Source organism: Falco peregrinus, chromosome 2 (genome assembly GCF_023634155.1).
Source record: "Falco peregrinus isolate bFalPer1 chromosome 2, bFalPer1.pri, whole genome shotgun sequence".
Taxonomy (NCBI): Eukaryota; Metazoa; Chordata; class Aves; order Falconiformes; family Falconidae; genus Falco; species Falco peregrinus.
The window spans coordinates 94,053,353-94,068,612 of NC_073722.1; the positions used below are offsets into that span (position 1 = coordinate 94,053,353).

Genomic DNA, 15,260 nt, shown 5'->3' on the forward strand with positions numbered 1-15,260 from the left:
TCTATAGTTTTTTTGCTTGCTGGAACATACTGTTGTAAATCCTGCTGTAAGTCTGTGCCATGTTGATACGGTTAGATACGCAGTGTTCAACAATGGCTTGTGCTAAATCTGTTTCTCTGACCATTTTTTAATTTTTTGTATGTCTCAAAATGAATAACTAATGTAACTTGTGTGTGTGTAAACCAGACAAGGTGGGCACCATGAACTGGCAGAGCGCCTGGTGGAAATTCAGTATGAACTCACAGACAGGTTAGCTTTCTATCTCTGTGGCAGAAAACCAGGTAAGTAGAAAAAAACCTATAAGATCTTTCAGTGTTATTGTAGGACAGTTGAAACTATGGTATATATTGTTTGTGCCAGTGGTACTCCACTTTTTATATGCATTTCAAATATTCTAGCATTTTCTAGATTATACAAGAAGAACTACAGAAAGTATAAGTTGTAAGTTTAGTGATAATGCATTTAAAATACAGATAAAACTGCAGGATTTTAAGTATCCCTATAAGTTCCTTTCTGGTTTTCCACAAATGTGTGTTCTATACAGCCCTGAAAGTGTGGGGAAGCCTACATGTAAGGTCATATGAGTACTGTTTAACGTTGAGTGAACTGCAGGGAAAATACAGATTTTGTGAATGCTGAATAGTCTGCAGGAGATATTGTAGAAACTCTTCCAAGCAGTTTCTTCTCATTGAAATGCAAAAGCAGGGGAGTATTCAGTTGAGTGGGTACCTTTTGAACACAAGCACCTTTAAAAATTTTTAGCCATTAGGTGCCATAACGGCACCTATGTTAGAACTTAATTTTTTTTAATGGAATTTGAATACAGTTGATAAGCCTTAATTGGAATCCTTGATAACACCAGGAAATTGTGGTAGGAGCCTTCTTGTAAGACTTGCTGGCTTTCTGTAATTGGAAATTGAGTAATTACATGCAAGATAAATTATTCTGTGTTTGCCTGTTGCATATATTCTTGGTTTGCTCATTAGTAAATTACTGGACTTCTAGTAAAACTGAATACCAGCTGCATATCCTGACAACGCTGAAAACTAGTCCAGTAGCAACCTATTAAAGTGCAATTTGTTTTCAATTCTAGAGCATAAAAATGGACAGCACTTTGTTATACCTCAGATGGCAGATAGGTAAGTTGTTGATTCCATGGCATGTATGTAAACATCAAAACAAAAAACCCCCTAATAATCAAATTTCCTTTCCTTTCTGAAACAACTTTTAAGCTTGTTGTCATTCTAACTTCTTAATGTGTGTCTTTATCGATCTTAGAAGCTTTTTCTATATAGAAAGAACACTGTCATTTAAACAAACCCAGAAAATGATAGTTTACTATATTTGTTAAAATGGAGGGGGAAGGTGATACAATTATATTAAGGGAACACACAGGAATTTCTGGGAAAGAGATTTTGTAACTAATGTAAGGACCAATTGAGTTAGTTTCTTGATACAGCATTTTGAAAATAGTATTTGCAAGAAAGCTGCATTTTTCTCTGAAAGTATTTATACTTTTGATCATCTGAGTGCTTTTAACTTTTGGTTACAATCAGTGAGATCATATTTGTATAAAACATTTCAAGTATTAATCGTAAGTCCCTCTTTTTCTTCTGTTGCTATGCAATTGGAAATAAGACGGCTGTAAGTAAACCACTGTTCAACTTATTGCTTGCAAATTTTCTATGAAAAACTGTAATAATTGTAGAAACTGTGATAGTTGGTAAAATACTTAGTGTTAACATCTGTAACTTTTTAGATGTTTTGTTTAGCTATTGGATAAAGTACTGTGTATTTTCAGTGCAAAGTATTTTGCAGAGCAGAGTGAGTATCACTTGCCTCATTACGCAGAGAAGGAAGTTGACAGGCAGAGAAAATTACTTGTTCCAAGATGCTGCTGAGATTGCAGAGCCTGTGGTACAACGTGCCTAATGTCCTCTGCTGGTCTTTTTCTTTTTTCCTTGTCTAGGTGACTGCGTACACAATCAGTTAATTGTACAGAAACTTTTATTTGAGCCCTTCCATCCTTGTAAGCCAGAGGGGGTCTTCCCCTGGGTGATACAAATACGGACTGAAAACTTGTCAGCTTCCTGATCTGTGGCTCTTATAAATTCTGTTGACCTGCACAATTTTCATCTTGTGCCTCATGTTCAAGGCTGGAAACTAGTAGAAGAGATTATTTACTAATCAGTACAGGATTTTTAGCACGGCCCTATTGTTGTAGCTCTTTGCCAGCCTGTTGGTCACCTCCCTCCTGCACAGTCCAGTGGAACAAATCTTGTGTGTTTTATGTGGATGTGAGTTTTGGTCAGAATGATCATACTTTTCAGATGCCTTACAGAAAACATTTTGTTGCGCTACAGCTTGACTGCTTCTAGAGCTATGCAAATGTTGGGTATTCATATTCCAAAGGATTTGGGGGATTCTTTTGGTTTTATGTTTAAGATTGTTGTTCAGAAAAGCCTAAGAATGTGCTAATTGTTATATTAGCAATATTAGGAAGATCAATGTGTTAAAAACTGTATTAAAAATACTAAAATATTAAGGCGTTTCAAGTAAAAGTGACATTTTAATCGTTGAATTATCAAAACAGAATTTGTGTTTAAGCAGGCTATTAAATGCTGTAGATGTAATGATCACTTTCTTTTTTCATAGCAGTCTAGATTTATCAGAACTTGCAAAAGCAGCTAAGAAGAAACTTCAGTCTGTAAGTAAAACTTTTGTCTAGACGTGGCAAACTCTGCACTTCATCTTTCAAGCTGGCTTCAGCTGTTATTAATTCCTACATAAATAAATGTCAACTCTGTAGCAAATTGAAAGTCTGGAGAAAAACATGAAAGTAGTCAGAAGTGGAGGAGCAGAGGTGATGACATATCCATGACGGAGAATAAATACTTGTTGGTCTTGTTTGGCGTAGTATTTGTAGCTGTGTCTCCCCAGTTCAGAACCTTTTAAGGTTGTTTGTCTTGCTCTCATGTATTTTATATAAATCTGTATGTTAAATGTTACTATTTGCCTTTAACTTTCTGGAAAGCCAGAATAATGCATTACTGTCTGCTAATTAGTTGACAATAATGCCAGCTCACTACTTTTACTAAAGTGCTGGTGACCAAATCATTGTACAAGTTTAGAGTGAGGATATGTTTTCCTTCTACTGAAAGCTTTTAGCTGCAGTAAAATGTATCAAAGGATAAAAATTTTGCAGCTGGGGGAAGAACAATGCTGGTGATATTCTTCTTTTCAACCATGTCCATTTTTCTCTAAAGCTAATGCTAGTGGTCATAATTCCAGCTAAGCAAGCCAGTATTTTTAGAACTGGTATTCAAACAGTAATCAATACAAACCAGATATGACTCCTATTTCAGAACTGGCTTTTTGCTGCTGACATGCCATTAGTGGCTACTTTAAGTGCATTGCTAGCTAGAAGTAGATAGATTCTTGCATTTGTATTTTTGCAAGTTGTGGTGGGTTAACCCTGGTGAGCAGCCCAGCACCGACACAGTCCTGTTAGCAGGGTTGGGGAGACCATGGGAAGAGCAAAAGCAATAACTTACAGGTTGAGGTAAAGGCAGTTTAATAGGTGAAGGAAAGAGAAGAAAAACAAGTGAAGCAAAAAAAATCACTCTGTCACCTCCCACAGGCAGAGTCTCTGAACAGCCATCTTGGAAGCCAAAAACCATGCTGCTACTTCCTCCACCCGTTTTTATGGCTGAGCATACCATGCCATGGTATGGAATGTTCCTTTGGTAAATTCACATCAGCTGGCCTGGCTGTGTCTCGTCCCAGCTTCATGCCCACCCTGAGCCTACTTGCTGCAGGGTGGTGGGGTGGACAGAGTCAGGGGAAAAAACCAGAATGCCGTGATGTCATGCAAGCACTGTTAAACGGTAGTTGAAACAAGGTAGTGTTATCAACACTGGTTTAGGCACAAATCCAAAACACAGCAAGCATCATGTGATACTTGTGTAGATATGATCTACATCACATGTAGATCATACTTCACATGATACTGTGAAGAAAGTCACTACATACAATCATACTTCACATGATACTGTGAAGAAAGTTAATTTCATCCCAACCAGACCCAGCACACAAGTAAACATACTGGGTTTATCTGGGTTCAAGAATGATGGCAGTTGCTCTTTGGTTAAGAATTTAGGACTCAAACTCTGGAAAGAGTGAGACTGGTTTTCCTGTAAATAAAGTTAAAGCCTAGAAAAAGCGTTAGGTTTTTCACCCTTTTTAATACAGCTTGCCCCAGATAAGGAAGATCCGCCATCTATTCAGGCTTTCTTATCCTGTCAGCTATCAAGTCTAGTACCCATTGCTGATGTTAATGCACTGTATGTCAGTAAGTGAAGCATCCACAAAGGTCTGTGATACCTTAATTTCATGTCTGATCTTCCAGCAGTTCACTTCATAACACAAATATCTCTCTTGAAGCATCCAGGTGTAGGAACAGAGTTTGAAACACTCAAGTGTTTTGTGTCTTCATTGTTCAGTTCAGCCCACATCTACAGTGGCACTTGAACACCTAATTCCCACAGTAGGTCTGCTTCACTGCAAATACACAAGGTCTTTTTGTGATCAGATGAAAGAGAAAAAAATAATCGATTAACCAGTGAAGGAAAAGTGTGTAACAGTATTGTTGTCTCTGTATCTAGCAATTGGGTGGTCATATATGTCTGTTTAATCAACTACTTTACTATGTAGGCTGAGAAACAAGCAATTATATAGGCTGAAAAGCACCCAAGCAAGAGCCGAGTTGTGCTCTTATATATTCTATGTTATAGATGTTTTCTAGGTTTAATTTATTTTCAAGCTGTGATTTTTCTCTTCTACCCTTAGCTAAGCAACCACTTATTTGAAGAACTTGCCATGGATGTGTATGATGAAGTTGACAGAAGGGAAACAGATGCAGGTAAATGAGGCTTTCTGGAATGTGTATAAAATAAATTTGAATTGTTACATTACATGCAAGATGCTAGTGCAGGCATATGTTCCATTTAAAGTAATTACCCATAACGGTAGTTTCTTTGTCTTGCATTGTCTGAAGGTGATGTTAATTGAAAAAATCTTGTGTGTTTTACAAAGTAGAGAACCCTCAGGGGAAAAAAGCCTTCCTTTGAATTGATTGTTTGTGTTTGAAATAGTGGTCTTTTATTCTTTGATGAGAAACGCTGTCAAATAGTACAGGAAGGTTATTTCCTCTTTTTTTTTTTTTTTCTTGAGCAGTTTGGCTTGCTACTCAGAATCATAGTACACTTGTGACAGAGACTACAGTGGTCCCTTTTCTTCCCGTAAATCCTGAATATTCCTCAACCAGGAATCAGGTATGCAATCTTCTTACTACTGTAAAACAATTTTTATTTAATAGGCCAAGTATTCTAAGTAATAATTCCGTTAATGTACTTCGTTACTGTAGAAGAGTTCATCTGCTTGTAAAGAGGTTAAAATAGTTTCACGTTTCCCCAGCCCTGGAATGTGCAGCTGGATAATGTAAATCACAATTTTTGCAATAAATATAATTGAACAAGGAGCTCACTGTAGGTGCTATAGTTTTGGTTTTACCTGGGAACTCTGCTGTTCATCTAATACACAATGTACTTCCCCCCCCCCCCTTGCATTATTCTGTAATTTAGGGAAGACAAAAACTGGCTCGATTTAATGCCCATGAATTTGCTACGCTGGTTATAGATATTTTAAGTGATGCCAAACGAAGACAACAGGGGAATCCTCTCACTGGTTCAAAAGGTGAGTATGCTTTTGGTTGTCAGCTCTTCTGTATGTAATTCTTCAGTAGTTTGATACCACAGCCTTATTCAAAAGTACTATATAAATGAAGAAATAGATGTATACTGTTTTTATAAATGATAAGAACTAAATCATGTGGACAGCAGGCTATCGACAACATGCATTAGGCTCCCAAAACAGTGCCCAAATACAGAAGATTTGTCTGTTAATGTTAGTATTTGTAATAGAACTAAATCAAGTGGGATATGTGCAGTTCAGGAATGTCTTTTTGTGATGATTGGGATTTTTATGATAACTTGGTGAAATTTTCCAGAATACTCCGGTGCAGTTTTAGAGTGATACTTGTTTTAATTGGCAGCTAAGATAGTGTCAGTGTTTTAGATGCTGACATTCCTGCCTGCTGTATATGTGCAGGGCTTTGCTGTAATTTAGAAGCTCTTGAGCTTATTGCCAGTTCACCTAAAAATGTTTACTTTCTGTATTTCTTGAACATGATGGGTATCAAAGAATACAAATACTTAGGTCAACAGCCAGACAGAGCTGTAGTTGTAGCCATGATGGTGTGAAATAACATTTGAACACTAGTTCTCCCTCTGCAGAGAAAATGCAAAGAATCTTTTCTAATTTTTAATTTTTCCCTATATTTTTCATTTGAATGTTGACATCATTTTCATCCAGTGTTGTCTGGTTTTGCACTTTTTTTGTTGTGTTTTTTTTTTCCTTTATATGAATTTTTACTAAGCTGTTAAAGCGTGATTCTCACCATTTTAACTTGCCTAAACACTTACAAGAAGTGAAAAGGCAAAACCATAAATCTTTGAGGCTTTGGACAGTAATAATTCATACCTATTAAGTGGATCTAAATTATTTTTTGTGAACTAGGCTAGTCAAACAAGACATTATTATGGCATGTCTTGTCTCTCCGGATGAAAATATTTTCTTGGGTTTTTTTTCCAATTACTTTAAAATATGTGCTCCTATTTCTTTTCCAAACTTACTAGTCTGTTATTAAATGGTGTGTGTTGATCTACAGAAAATGTGGAACTGATTCTCAAATCAATCAGCAATCAGCATAGCAGTGAAAGTCAGGATAATGACCAGCCTGATTATGACAGTGTTGCTTCAGATGAAGATACAGATCTGGAAACAAATGCACCTAAATCAAACAGACAGAAGGTAGGTTTGAAATATTTATACACACTAGATTTTATTCATAAATGTAATCTGAAGTCAGTTTTCCTCCTTGTGAGGGGATTTAACATGCATAAATAATCAGAAAATGAATATTCTAATTTTCAAATTAATTTCAGAACCACGCCTCAGTCTATGAACTTTCTGACAAAGTTTGTGACTTAAGGAGTTTTTATTGTAAATAAAATGCTCCTCTAGAAAAGTAATGTGCACTGCTGTGCATGTCTGGAGATAAGATACAGATCTAATTGCACAGATGAAGTAATTGGATCTACCAGAACACTTGATGATTCCATGCTATTTCACAAATGTTTGCTGCTTCCTACAGAAGAAATATTTACAGCAGACCAATAGTGGCTGAGTGTTTTAAACCATTCCTGAAAATAATGCAGCACTGTGAAAATGGGGCAGTAAACCTGGTAGTTCTGGTTTAATCTTCCCTGGTAATATGCACACTGGATATTTAGTAGTCGGTCTTTCATGACTTTCCAGTTCTTGATTGTGTATTTTTAAAAAAAAACCTTATGAAACAGTATTGTGTCACTGAAATAGACGCAAATGTTTTTGTACGTAGAGGAGTTGAGAGTTGATTGACATCAGATTTCTTTTATATTGGACAAAAATTATTTTAATGAATAGATCTTACTAATTCACACTGATTCCTTTAAAATTAAGTACATGAAAAGCCACTGAAATCTCATTGTCTTTTTTTCTTTCAATCATTTGTTTCTCAATGGTGTTGTAAATATTTTTCTCTTACTGTTTATAGAGCCTATTTTTCTCTTACTGTTTACAGAGCCTGGATTCAGACTTGTCAGACGGACCAGTGACAGCTCAAGAATATATGCAAGTTAAAAATGCATTGGTGGCTTCTGAGGTAAAGATTCAGCAGTTAATGAAAGTAAACATCAACTTGAGTGATGAGCTGAGAATCATGCAGAAGAAGGTAACAGGCACAATAGTGTAACTCCTTCATCTCTTGATGTGTTTTAAGTTGATCAGAATAAAACTGCTGAAACTGAAGATGCAATAACCCAATATTAAGATAGTGAGAAAAATAGTTTGAAAATGGAGCTGCTTTGGAATCGGATGTGAGACTATAAATGTGTATGTGCAGCACATGCTTTGAAAGTTGTTTTGTGGCGATGCTGATGAGCTGCTTAGTGCACTTGGACATGTTTTCCAAGTGACAAGACAGTTGTTGCAAGTCTTGTATGTTTTTGCTGTCTTGCTTCAAGATAAGTAGTTTTCAACAATGAGGAAGTAAGAGCTAGCACACATCTTACGTGTGTGCAGATATCTATATAATGTACTTCCAGCTCTTCCAGTAGTTACGTTGGGTTCTTTACCATTAATAAGCCTAGCTGGAATGAAGGGAAGTTAAAATCCCAATCCAGTTTGGCAGTAGAAAATAATCTGAAATCTGGCAATACAATACAGAATACCTGTCTACCAGGAGGCCAAGATTTATTTGTTTGCTGGTGTTTGAATCCATGGGAAATAGCATGTAAAGGATAGTGTGGTAAACTCAATTATGGCTTTAAGCCTTCAGTGTGGGTTTTGGCTAGAGGAGGAGGAGGTATCTCATTTACAATGTGATTTACTATGTATAGTTGTACAGAGAACTGAATGTTTTTGCTAAAATCCTGAATTTAAAGCTTCAAAACCCAGTCTGGAAGCCAGACTCTCTAATCCGTACATAAACAAATCAACAATTTGTTGCGTGCTTTGCCAGTGTCCTGGTAAATACAAATTTTTGTGGGGTAAAGGAGAATTTATATTTGAGTTCACTATCCTGTCTGCCACACTAGCCTAGAAAGGGCTGGCTGCTTCCTTAAAGTAATTCTTTTACCTAGTGTTAAAAATCCTATTTTCCAAGTAATTACAATACTGGAAGACTTGCAGTATGTGCTGCAGAAAGCTCTATCCCTGTAGAGAAAGTTGTTCAAGCAGTGCTCCTGCAGAGGTAAGCCTGTGTTGAGGGCTTGTTTCCCCCTTGTTTTAGGGTAAAGAGGCTGATGCTTTGGAGAGTGGTGGGAACTGCTGAGCTCTTGGCATGTGAGGCCAAGCTAATTCAGCAGATTCAGATCGTCTTGTCTGTTCAGTGCCATCCTTCTCTTACAGTTGTGTGCGGCCTTTCAGATCTATTGGAGTGATGAATACAGAGGGGAACCTAAGAGATGTTTCCTTGGTCTTTTGACAGCTTGTACTGGTTAAGCATTTCTCTGCATCAATTGAATTAACTTTTCACTTACATTGAGTTTCTTTAAACAGATATAGTCTATCTAGGGTTAAAAAAATATCTTCAGGGCCTAAGAATTAATGAGAATTTAGTATATTCACGTGGTGATTTACAGCAGAAGAGAGATCATTGCTATGCAAGTTGAACTTGTTTTGAAAGATGGCATAGCCAGGGCACTCTCACCTTGGGGGTGTTGCGCTGATTTTGGGTTCTGATGATGCTGTGGGGCTTTAACTGAATGTTTAGTGGCTCTGGCTTGGTGAAGAAGCGATGTAGCTGTACGCCATTGCGGAGGGCAGGATGGGAGGAAGGGTCTTATCTCTAAGCTACTGGGAACTTCAGTGCAATATGGGAATTCTCTGCTGGATTATTTGTGGCAAGACACAGATATATTTGTACTGTTTCTGCAGTTCTAATGCAAGAGATGTCATTCAAGAGTCTTTTTCTTTTTTTTTTTCTTCACTAAGCAAGAGCTTAGAAGGTCATAAATGAAAAAAAAATCCACTTTATTTATTAGCCAACTGTGTAGCTCACATTTTGCATGGAGATGACAAAGCAAAAGTACCAATTAAAGAAATAGTAAAGCTATACTCAATGAATGCCACTTTTAGATTCTTCCTAAATAAAAATGAAAATCATTCTGGTACTCTAATGGGCATTCTAATGGAAAAAGTTTTTGTGGGGTTTTTTTATGCCTGTGGATTTTTTTAGGTGCTTGTAGGTGGGTAAGAGTTTGGTCTGAGTTTGTATTAGCTGTTGGCTAAAACTGCTCCAAAAGCACGCTTATAAAATGCGGAAGAAGTTTGGAAGAACATGACTATAAAGTTGACCTATTAATTGCCTCTAATATCAGACTTTAAAGGGGTACTTTGGCTCCTGGCTGATCCTCAGATATAAAATTTGATGCATCTTACTACAGAGCACACAGAAGGTGGAGAGAAAAAGCATAAACTATCTTGACAGAAGTCTTGATAGAAGACTGCATATTTGATTCAGAGTTCTGGGAAGTGCTGTAGGCAAAATAGGATTTCTTGATAATGTTCTTGAAGGTTCATATGATGCAAAGCAAATGCAAGTAGTAATACACAATTCCTGTTTAAAAGGCCATCAGCTGTTTGAAATACTATACTCAATTATTGTTAGAGAATTGCTGATACTGACTTTTTTTACATCTTTTCTTTGTGATGTGTTAATATAGCAAACTAACTCCACAAAAAAAAAATTGTTGCATTTTTACTATCCATCAAATACATAATAATAAAAAGCTTTAAAATTATTTCTCATTGGCTTCTTAGAAAGCAGTAGCTGATACTTAATTTTCATAAGCTAAACTCTCTTCTTGCTTTGCAGAGCAAGCTCTAGTTTTCTTTGCCTCTGATGTCTGTGCTGTAGTTCTGGCATTTTCAGATTTCATGGGCCCTATGTTAAAGTCCTCTTTTAAGTTCTTGTATCAATTGCTGAAATGGATCACTTTGCTTGAATAACTGTTTTGTTGATGATCCTCCCCCCCCATTATATTACACAATTCATTTGTAATACAGTACTGCCAGGCTGCAAGAAATGGATTGTGTGTTTAACAGCAACAGTCAATTTTAAGATCTAATTTAGCTTGCATCCCAGCTAAGAGTGCTGGAAATGAGCATGTAAATATTTCCAGATCTGGAAAACAGATGTTTCTGTGCTTATACTAAGCAAGTCAAGTAGATTTTGAAAAAGGAATTAAACCCCAGCTACTAGTAACTGGATTTACTACTAAAGCTGACAAGCGTGTATTGTATAGTCAGTTTGCTTTTGACGCTTGCTATTAGAAAAACAAAGTCCCACTGCTAAACATTTCTTTCAGCTTCAAACGCTACAGAGTGAAAATACCAACCTCAGAAGACAGGCCACAACCAATATATATCAGGTCCAAACTGGTTCTGAGTACACAGACCCTACCAACAATTCTTCTTTAAAGCGGCGACCATCTGCACGGGGTAGCAGACCCATGTCCATGTATGAGACTGGATCAGGTCAGAAACCCTACCTCCCCATGGGAGAGGTCACATATCCAGAAGAAAGCATAACGAGACTGCAGCCTTTCCCTCCACATGTAAGTAAAACTGCTGATGCTTCTGCATTTCTTCTTGTGTTCAACTTTTCTGTCTATTCCAACTATGCTCACTTACCAGAGCTGCTCAACTTCAGAGTGAATTTGAACTGTAAGAACTGTTAATGTTTGCTGTATTAACATGTCTGCAGGAGCTTGATGTTTTGAAAAGTAAAAGCTGTAACAATTCTGGGATATGTAAACTGGAGCTTTTGGCTTCTGCTCAGCGTTTCCTTTTAACCAAAATATATATATGCCAAACATCAATGTGTGGCTGTTTGAAAACCAGGAGCGGGGGAAAAAATTTAGTATTCTAAGAAGGTAGGTAAAGCTCATGGATTTCTTTCTTGAGACATACAGGTATGTGCCAATTTGTGGAACTTCAGAACCACCTTTCCAAAATAAAATAAAATCGAAGCTAAATTTTCACTAGGCCACCAGTGTTTTCATTTGAAACTGGGGGCTGAAGATGGTTCAGATCGGTTAGTTGAACAAATTCTGGTTTAGCGTTTTCCTGAAGGATACACTAATAGCGGAGAGGGATTTCTGTATTAGCTGCAAGGATTTTGCACTGACGTGTTCACACTTCAGTTAAGCAGCCCAACACACACTAGTGCTTATTAAAGTTAATGTTTTGTTGCATCTTGTTAGATTGCCCTCTAGGCAGGAATATGGGACAGTGGTTTTTAGGCACGTATTTAACGTTTGTGGATTTGTTTCAATATGTTTCCCTGTTGGTAGCACTATCTTGTATTTCCTTCTGGATAAACAGTTAAGCCCTTTAAAACACATTTGGAAGTTAACGTATTTTTTTTGCCTGGCATGAGGCAGGGCAGATATTCCATGCACATTCCAAAGATGACAGTTGAGTGCCCCAGGGAATCAGTGCAGAAATTTGTATGCTGCATTTTTCTCTGCCTTCAATTAAATTAATAACAACTTTTAACTATGAAATCTGGATTGCTTTAAATTATATTGGTATGTTGATATAAAGGCGATTCTGGCAGCAAGAAATGTCAGAATTCTTTTGTATATGGCAACATTTGAAAAATATGACAGTGCTTTCTATGGGTCCTTTGGTTATTTGGTTTGAAATTTGGATAGAAGTAGCAGTTCTGAAGCATTGATTTGTTATGTGGAGTTAATTTGGTATTGTGGTGAATGTATTTTATTCTCTGTAGAATTTAGCACCTCTGGAATGTCACTGTTAGAATTAATGTGAAGTCAATTGTATTGTTGAAAGAATTAAGTCCACTCAGGCTTAGCCAGATTCTCAAAATCATTCTTGCTTTATGTCATCTCCATGGGTTTAAGAATGTTCCTTTATTTCAGTTAAGAATTCATTTGTGTTTTGTTTTTGGTTTTCCCGAGTGTTTTTCTCTTTCCCATTTTTAGATCGGGAGGAGTGCGTTTGTGACCTCCTCTTCATCTCTACCTTCCTTCCCCTCCACGCTTTCCTGGTCAAGGGATGAAAGCACACGAAGGGTTAAGTACCTTCCCAATTAGTCTTTTACCTGGAGGAGGTGGCAATCTCCCTGGAAGTCATTATGCCTCTGTCTTCTCTTTTATGCTGACTAGCCTTCAGGGTTGCATGAAGCAGTATTTCATCACTTTCTGTTTCTTCTGCCACATGCTGTGGATCCTTGCCTCTCTCTAACTTCACGATGGCTAAAAACTTTAGCATTTAACACCATGCACAGTCACTCCAGATCACTTGTCTTCTGGCTGTTTTCAGCATTATGCAGTTGATCAAGTTGGTTGCTGTTTGGAAAGTAATCTGGCAGGCACTCACTGATATTTCATACGCCAATATATAACTCTTCCTGCTGACTAAAGTGCACTGCATGAGGCATATGAAGCTCACTGGGTTCTAGCTTTAAAGCCTGCTTTCTTGGGGGGCTGTCAGTTTGCACCAATCCAGATCGGTACTGATTGACCGTTTATCTTGCAGGTGTTCTTTAGTTTGTTTGAAATGAGTTCTTTAAGCATCCAGACAGATAGCCAGTCATACTGTACGTTGATACAATTACTATCAGCTAGCCTGCTTTCTGCTGACCTTGACAGATGGAAGACTGAATGGGCACGGGAATTGTTTTTTTGCAAGACTCCTTTCAGAGCAAGATTAAAGACACTGAGAGTGTATAAAGGAAGCTTATATTGGTGTTCCATCAGGATCTACAATACTTTGTTCTTAGAGTTTTTGTTAGCTACAGTACTGACTCTAGGAAGAAAAATTGCGGTGTTAACAAGAAATACTAAATGCATTCTGTAAGCTTATGTTATTCCAAAGACACTGTCTTTGCTGTACCCTCAAGTGTGAGTTATTAGCTATTTGAAGAAGCCTTGTCAGTCATCTTAATCTTTTTTTTAAACACTGTTCTCTTTTTGTAGTGGGACACTTAAATCTAGTCTTACTCAAATTCATTTGCTGGAAGGGAGCATAAAATGCCACCTTGCAAAAGGACACGTTTAGCAAGGCAAACGGTTTGATAGACTAGTCTGTCCATGACAGCTTCTTTTTAGACTATGTTTTATTTGAGAACCTTGAACTAATTGCAAGTTCCATGATCAAAAGGAAGGAAAAGCGCATTGCATTTGCAGCTCCAGAATAACATCCATTTTTGGTTGTGAAAGGGCTGTGACTGAAGCTAATGGATCATGAGGGTGAAACTTAACGTGTCACAGACTAATGAATGCTGAAGATGAACAACCCATAGTTTTTACACTGCTGTTTGACCAGCCTGAGCTACCATCTTGCACTGCTTGCAGAAAGTATCCTCCATCATCAGCAGAATGAGTTGATTACATTTTGAGGTCTCACTGTGATTAAACCTCTTATACTTTGAAATAGATATCAATACAAGGTCCTTTGGGCTGTTTTTAGATGGTTGTCTCATTTCTTAGAAAACAATGAGTAACTTATACCCATTTTGTTGTATCGTGTTCAGGATCTAGGCTTATTTCTGTGTTAAAACAAGACTTTCTGAGAGTAAACTTGAGAGGAGAAGTACTTGTATCTATTTGTAAGACTTAAAGACCTTTAAAGAAAAGTTCTCCCTTTTTGCTCTGCTTTTTCTGTTGTTAATATCATGAAATCAGCACCATCTCATTCCATTTCTTGGGAAAGTCTCTAATCAAATTTTACTACATAATGCTAGATTTTTCAAAACACAGGTTTGTGGGTTTAGATGTTGAATGGTCATACTCCAGCCTCTTCCTGCCAGGCTACAGAACCTGCTTTTTAAATTCTTGTGTCTCCATTTTATTTTGACTGTACAGTGTTTGAACTATCAGTTGAGAAACTATTAGATTTGTGAGTAGGGCTAGATGATAAAACTTTCGAGGGAGTGTTCTGCTTGGTCAAATGCAAATCTGGGTTTGACTGCAGCTGGTATCAGTGCAGTGTAGTACTAGAAACTCACAGAGATTTCATTTGGTTTTTTTATTGTGCACTGATTCTATACTGTATTATTGATTCCATAATATCCTATTCTTGTAATTCATGGTTGTCATTTGTACTTCTTACTGTAGCTTAGAGCTTTGCCACTAATTGTATCTTTCTTCTATATGTCTGGGAGAGGGGAAGGGTCAGACCCTAAATATAATAGGTTTATATATTCAAAATATGTCACTTTTACAATTCATCTTTATTAGCTATCCTGAGAGGTGAGAATTCAAAAAATGTTTGTTTTTTCCTTCTGTGCAGAGTAACTTTAAAATCGACAGAAAGTGTTCATACTCCATGTGCTTCAGAGTTAAGAATTCTTGGGTTTTAACGTTAGATGAGTGCTTAACAAACATACTGGATCTTAATCAATGAAAACCATTTCCTAGTCATATTTTTGGTCTTCCCTCGAGGTGGAAGTATTATTTTCCAGTTGTAGGGATCTGGGCTGCAAGTGGAAGGTGTGCCTTACAGTCTTACCGCTTGAGGTTCCTTCATCTTGACTTCAGAGTTTCTGTAAATCTCCAAGGCTGGTTCTT

The 15,260-nt window shown here is 37.2% G+C and overlaps 1 protein-coding gene across 8 annotated transcripts in view; it reads left to right on the top strand.

Moving 5' to 3' along the window:
* Positions 1 to 15,260, top strand: part of GIT2 (GIT ArfGAP 2) — a 34,052-nt gene that overhangs the window by 7,524 nt on the left and 11,268 nt on the right. The window contains exons 7-16 of one of the 8 annotated variants that reach the window (XM_055797879.1): positions 187 to 281; positions 1,094 to 1,139; positions 2,656 to 2,707; positions 4,849 to 4,921; positions 5,236 to 5,333; positions 5,643 to 5,754; positions 6,788 to 6,930; positions 7,742 to 7,822; positions 11,031 to 11,279; positions 12,672 to 12,761. In XM_055797879.1, the coding sequence (XP_055653854.1) occupies positions 187 to 281; positions 1,094 to 1,139; positions 2,656 to 2,707; positions 4,849 to 4,921; positions 5,236 to 5,333; positions 5,643 to 5,754; positions 6,788 to 6,930; positions 7,742 to 7,822; positions 11,031 to 11,279; positions 12,672 to 12,761 (1,039 nt within the window). Of the gene's footprint in view, positions 1 to 186; positions 282 to 1,093; positions 1,140 to 2,655; positions 2,708 to 4,848; positions 4,922 to 5,235; positions 5,334 to 5,642; positions 5,755 to 6,787; positions 6,931 to 7,741; positions 7,892 to 11,030; positions 11,280 to 12,671; positions 12,762 to 15,260 lie in introns of all 8 variants that reach the window. The other 7 variants (XM_055797877.1, XM_055797878.1, XM_055797881.1 and 4 more) reach the window with 7 other exon arrangements.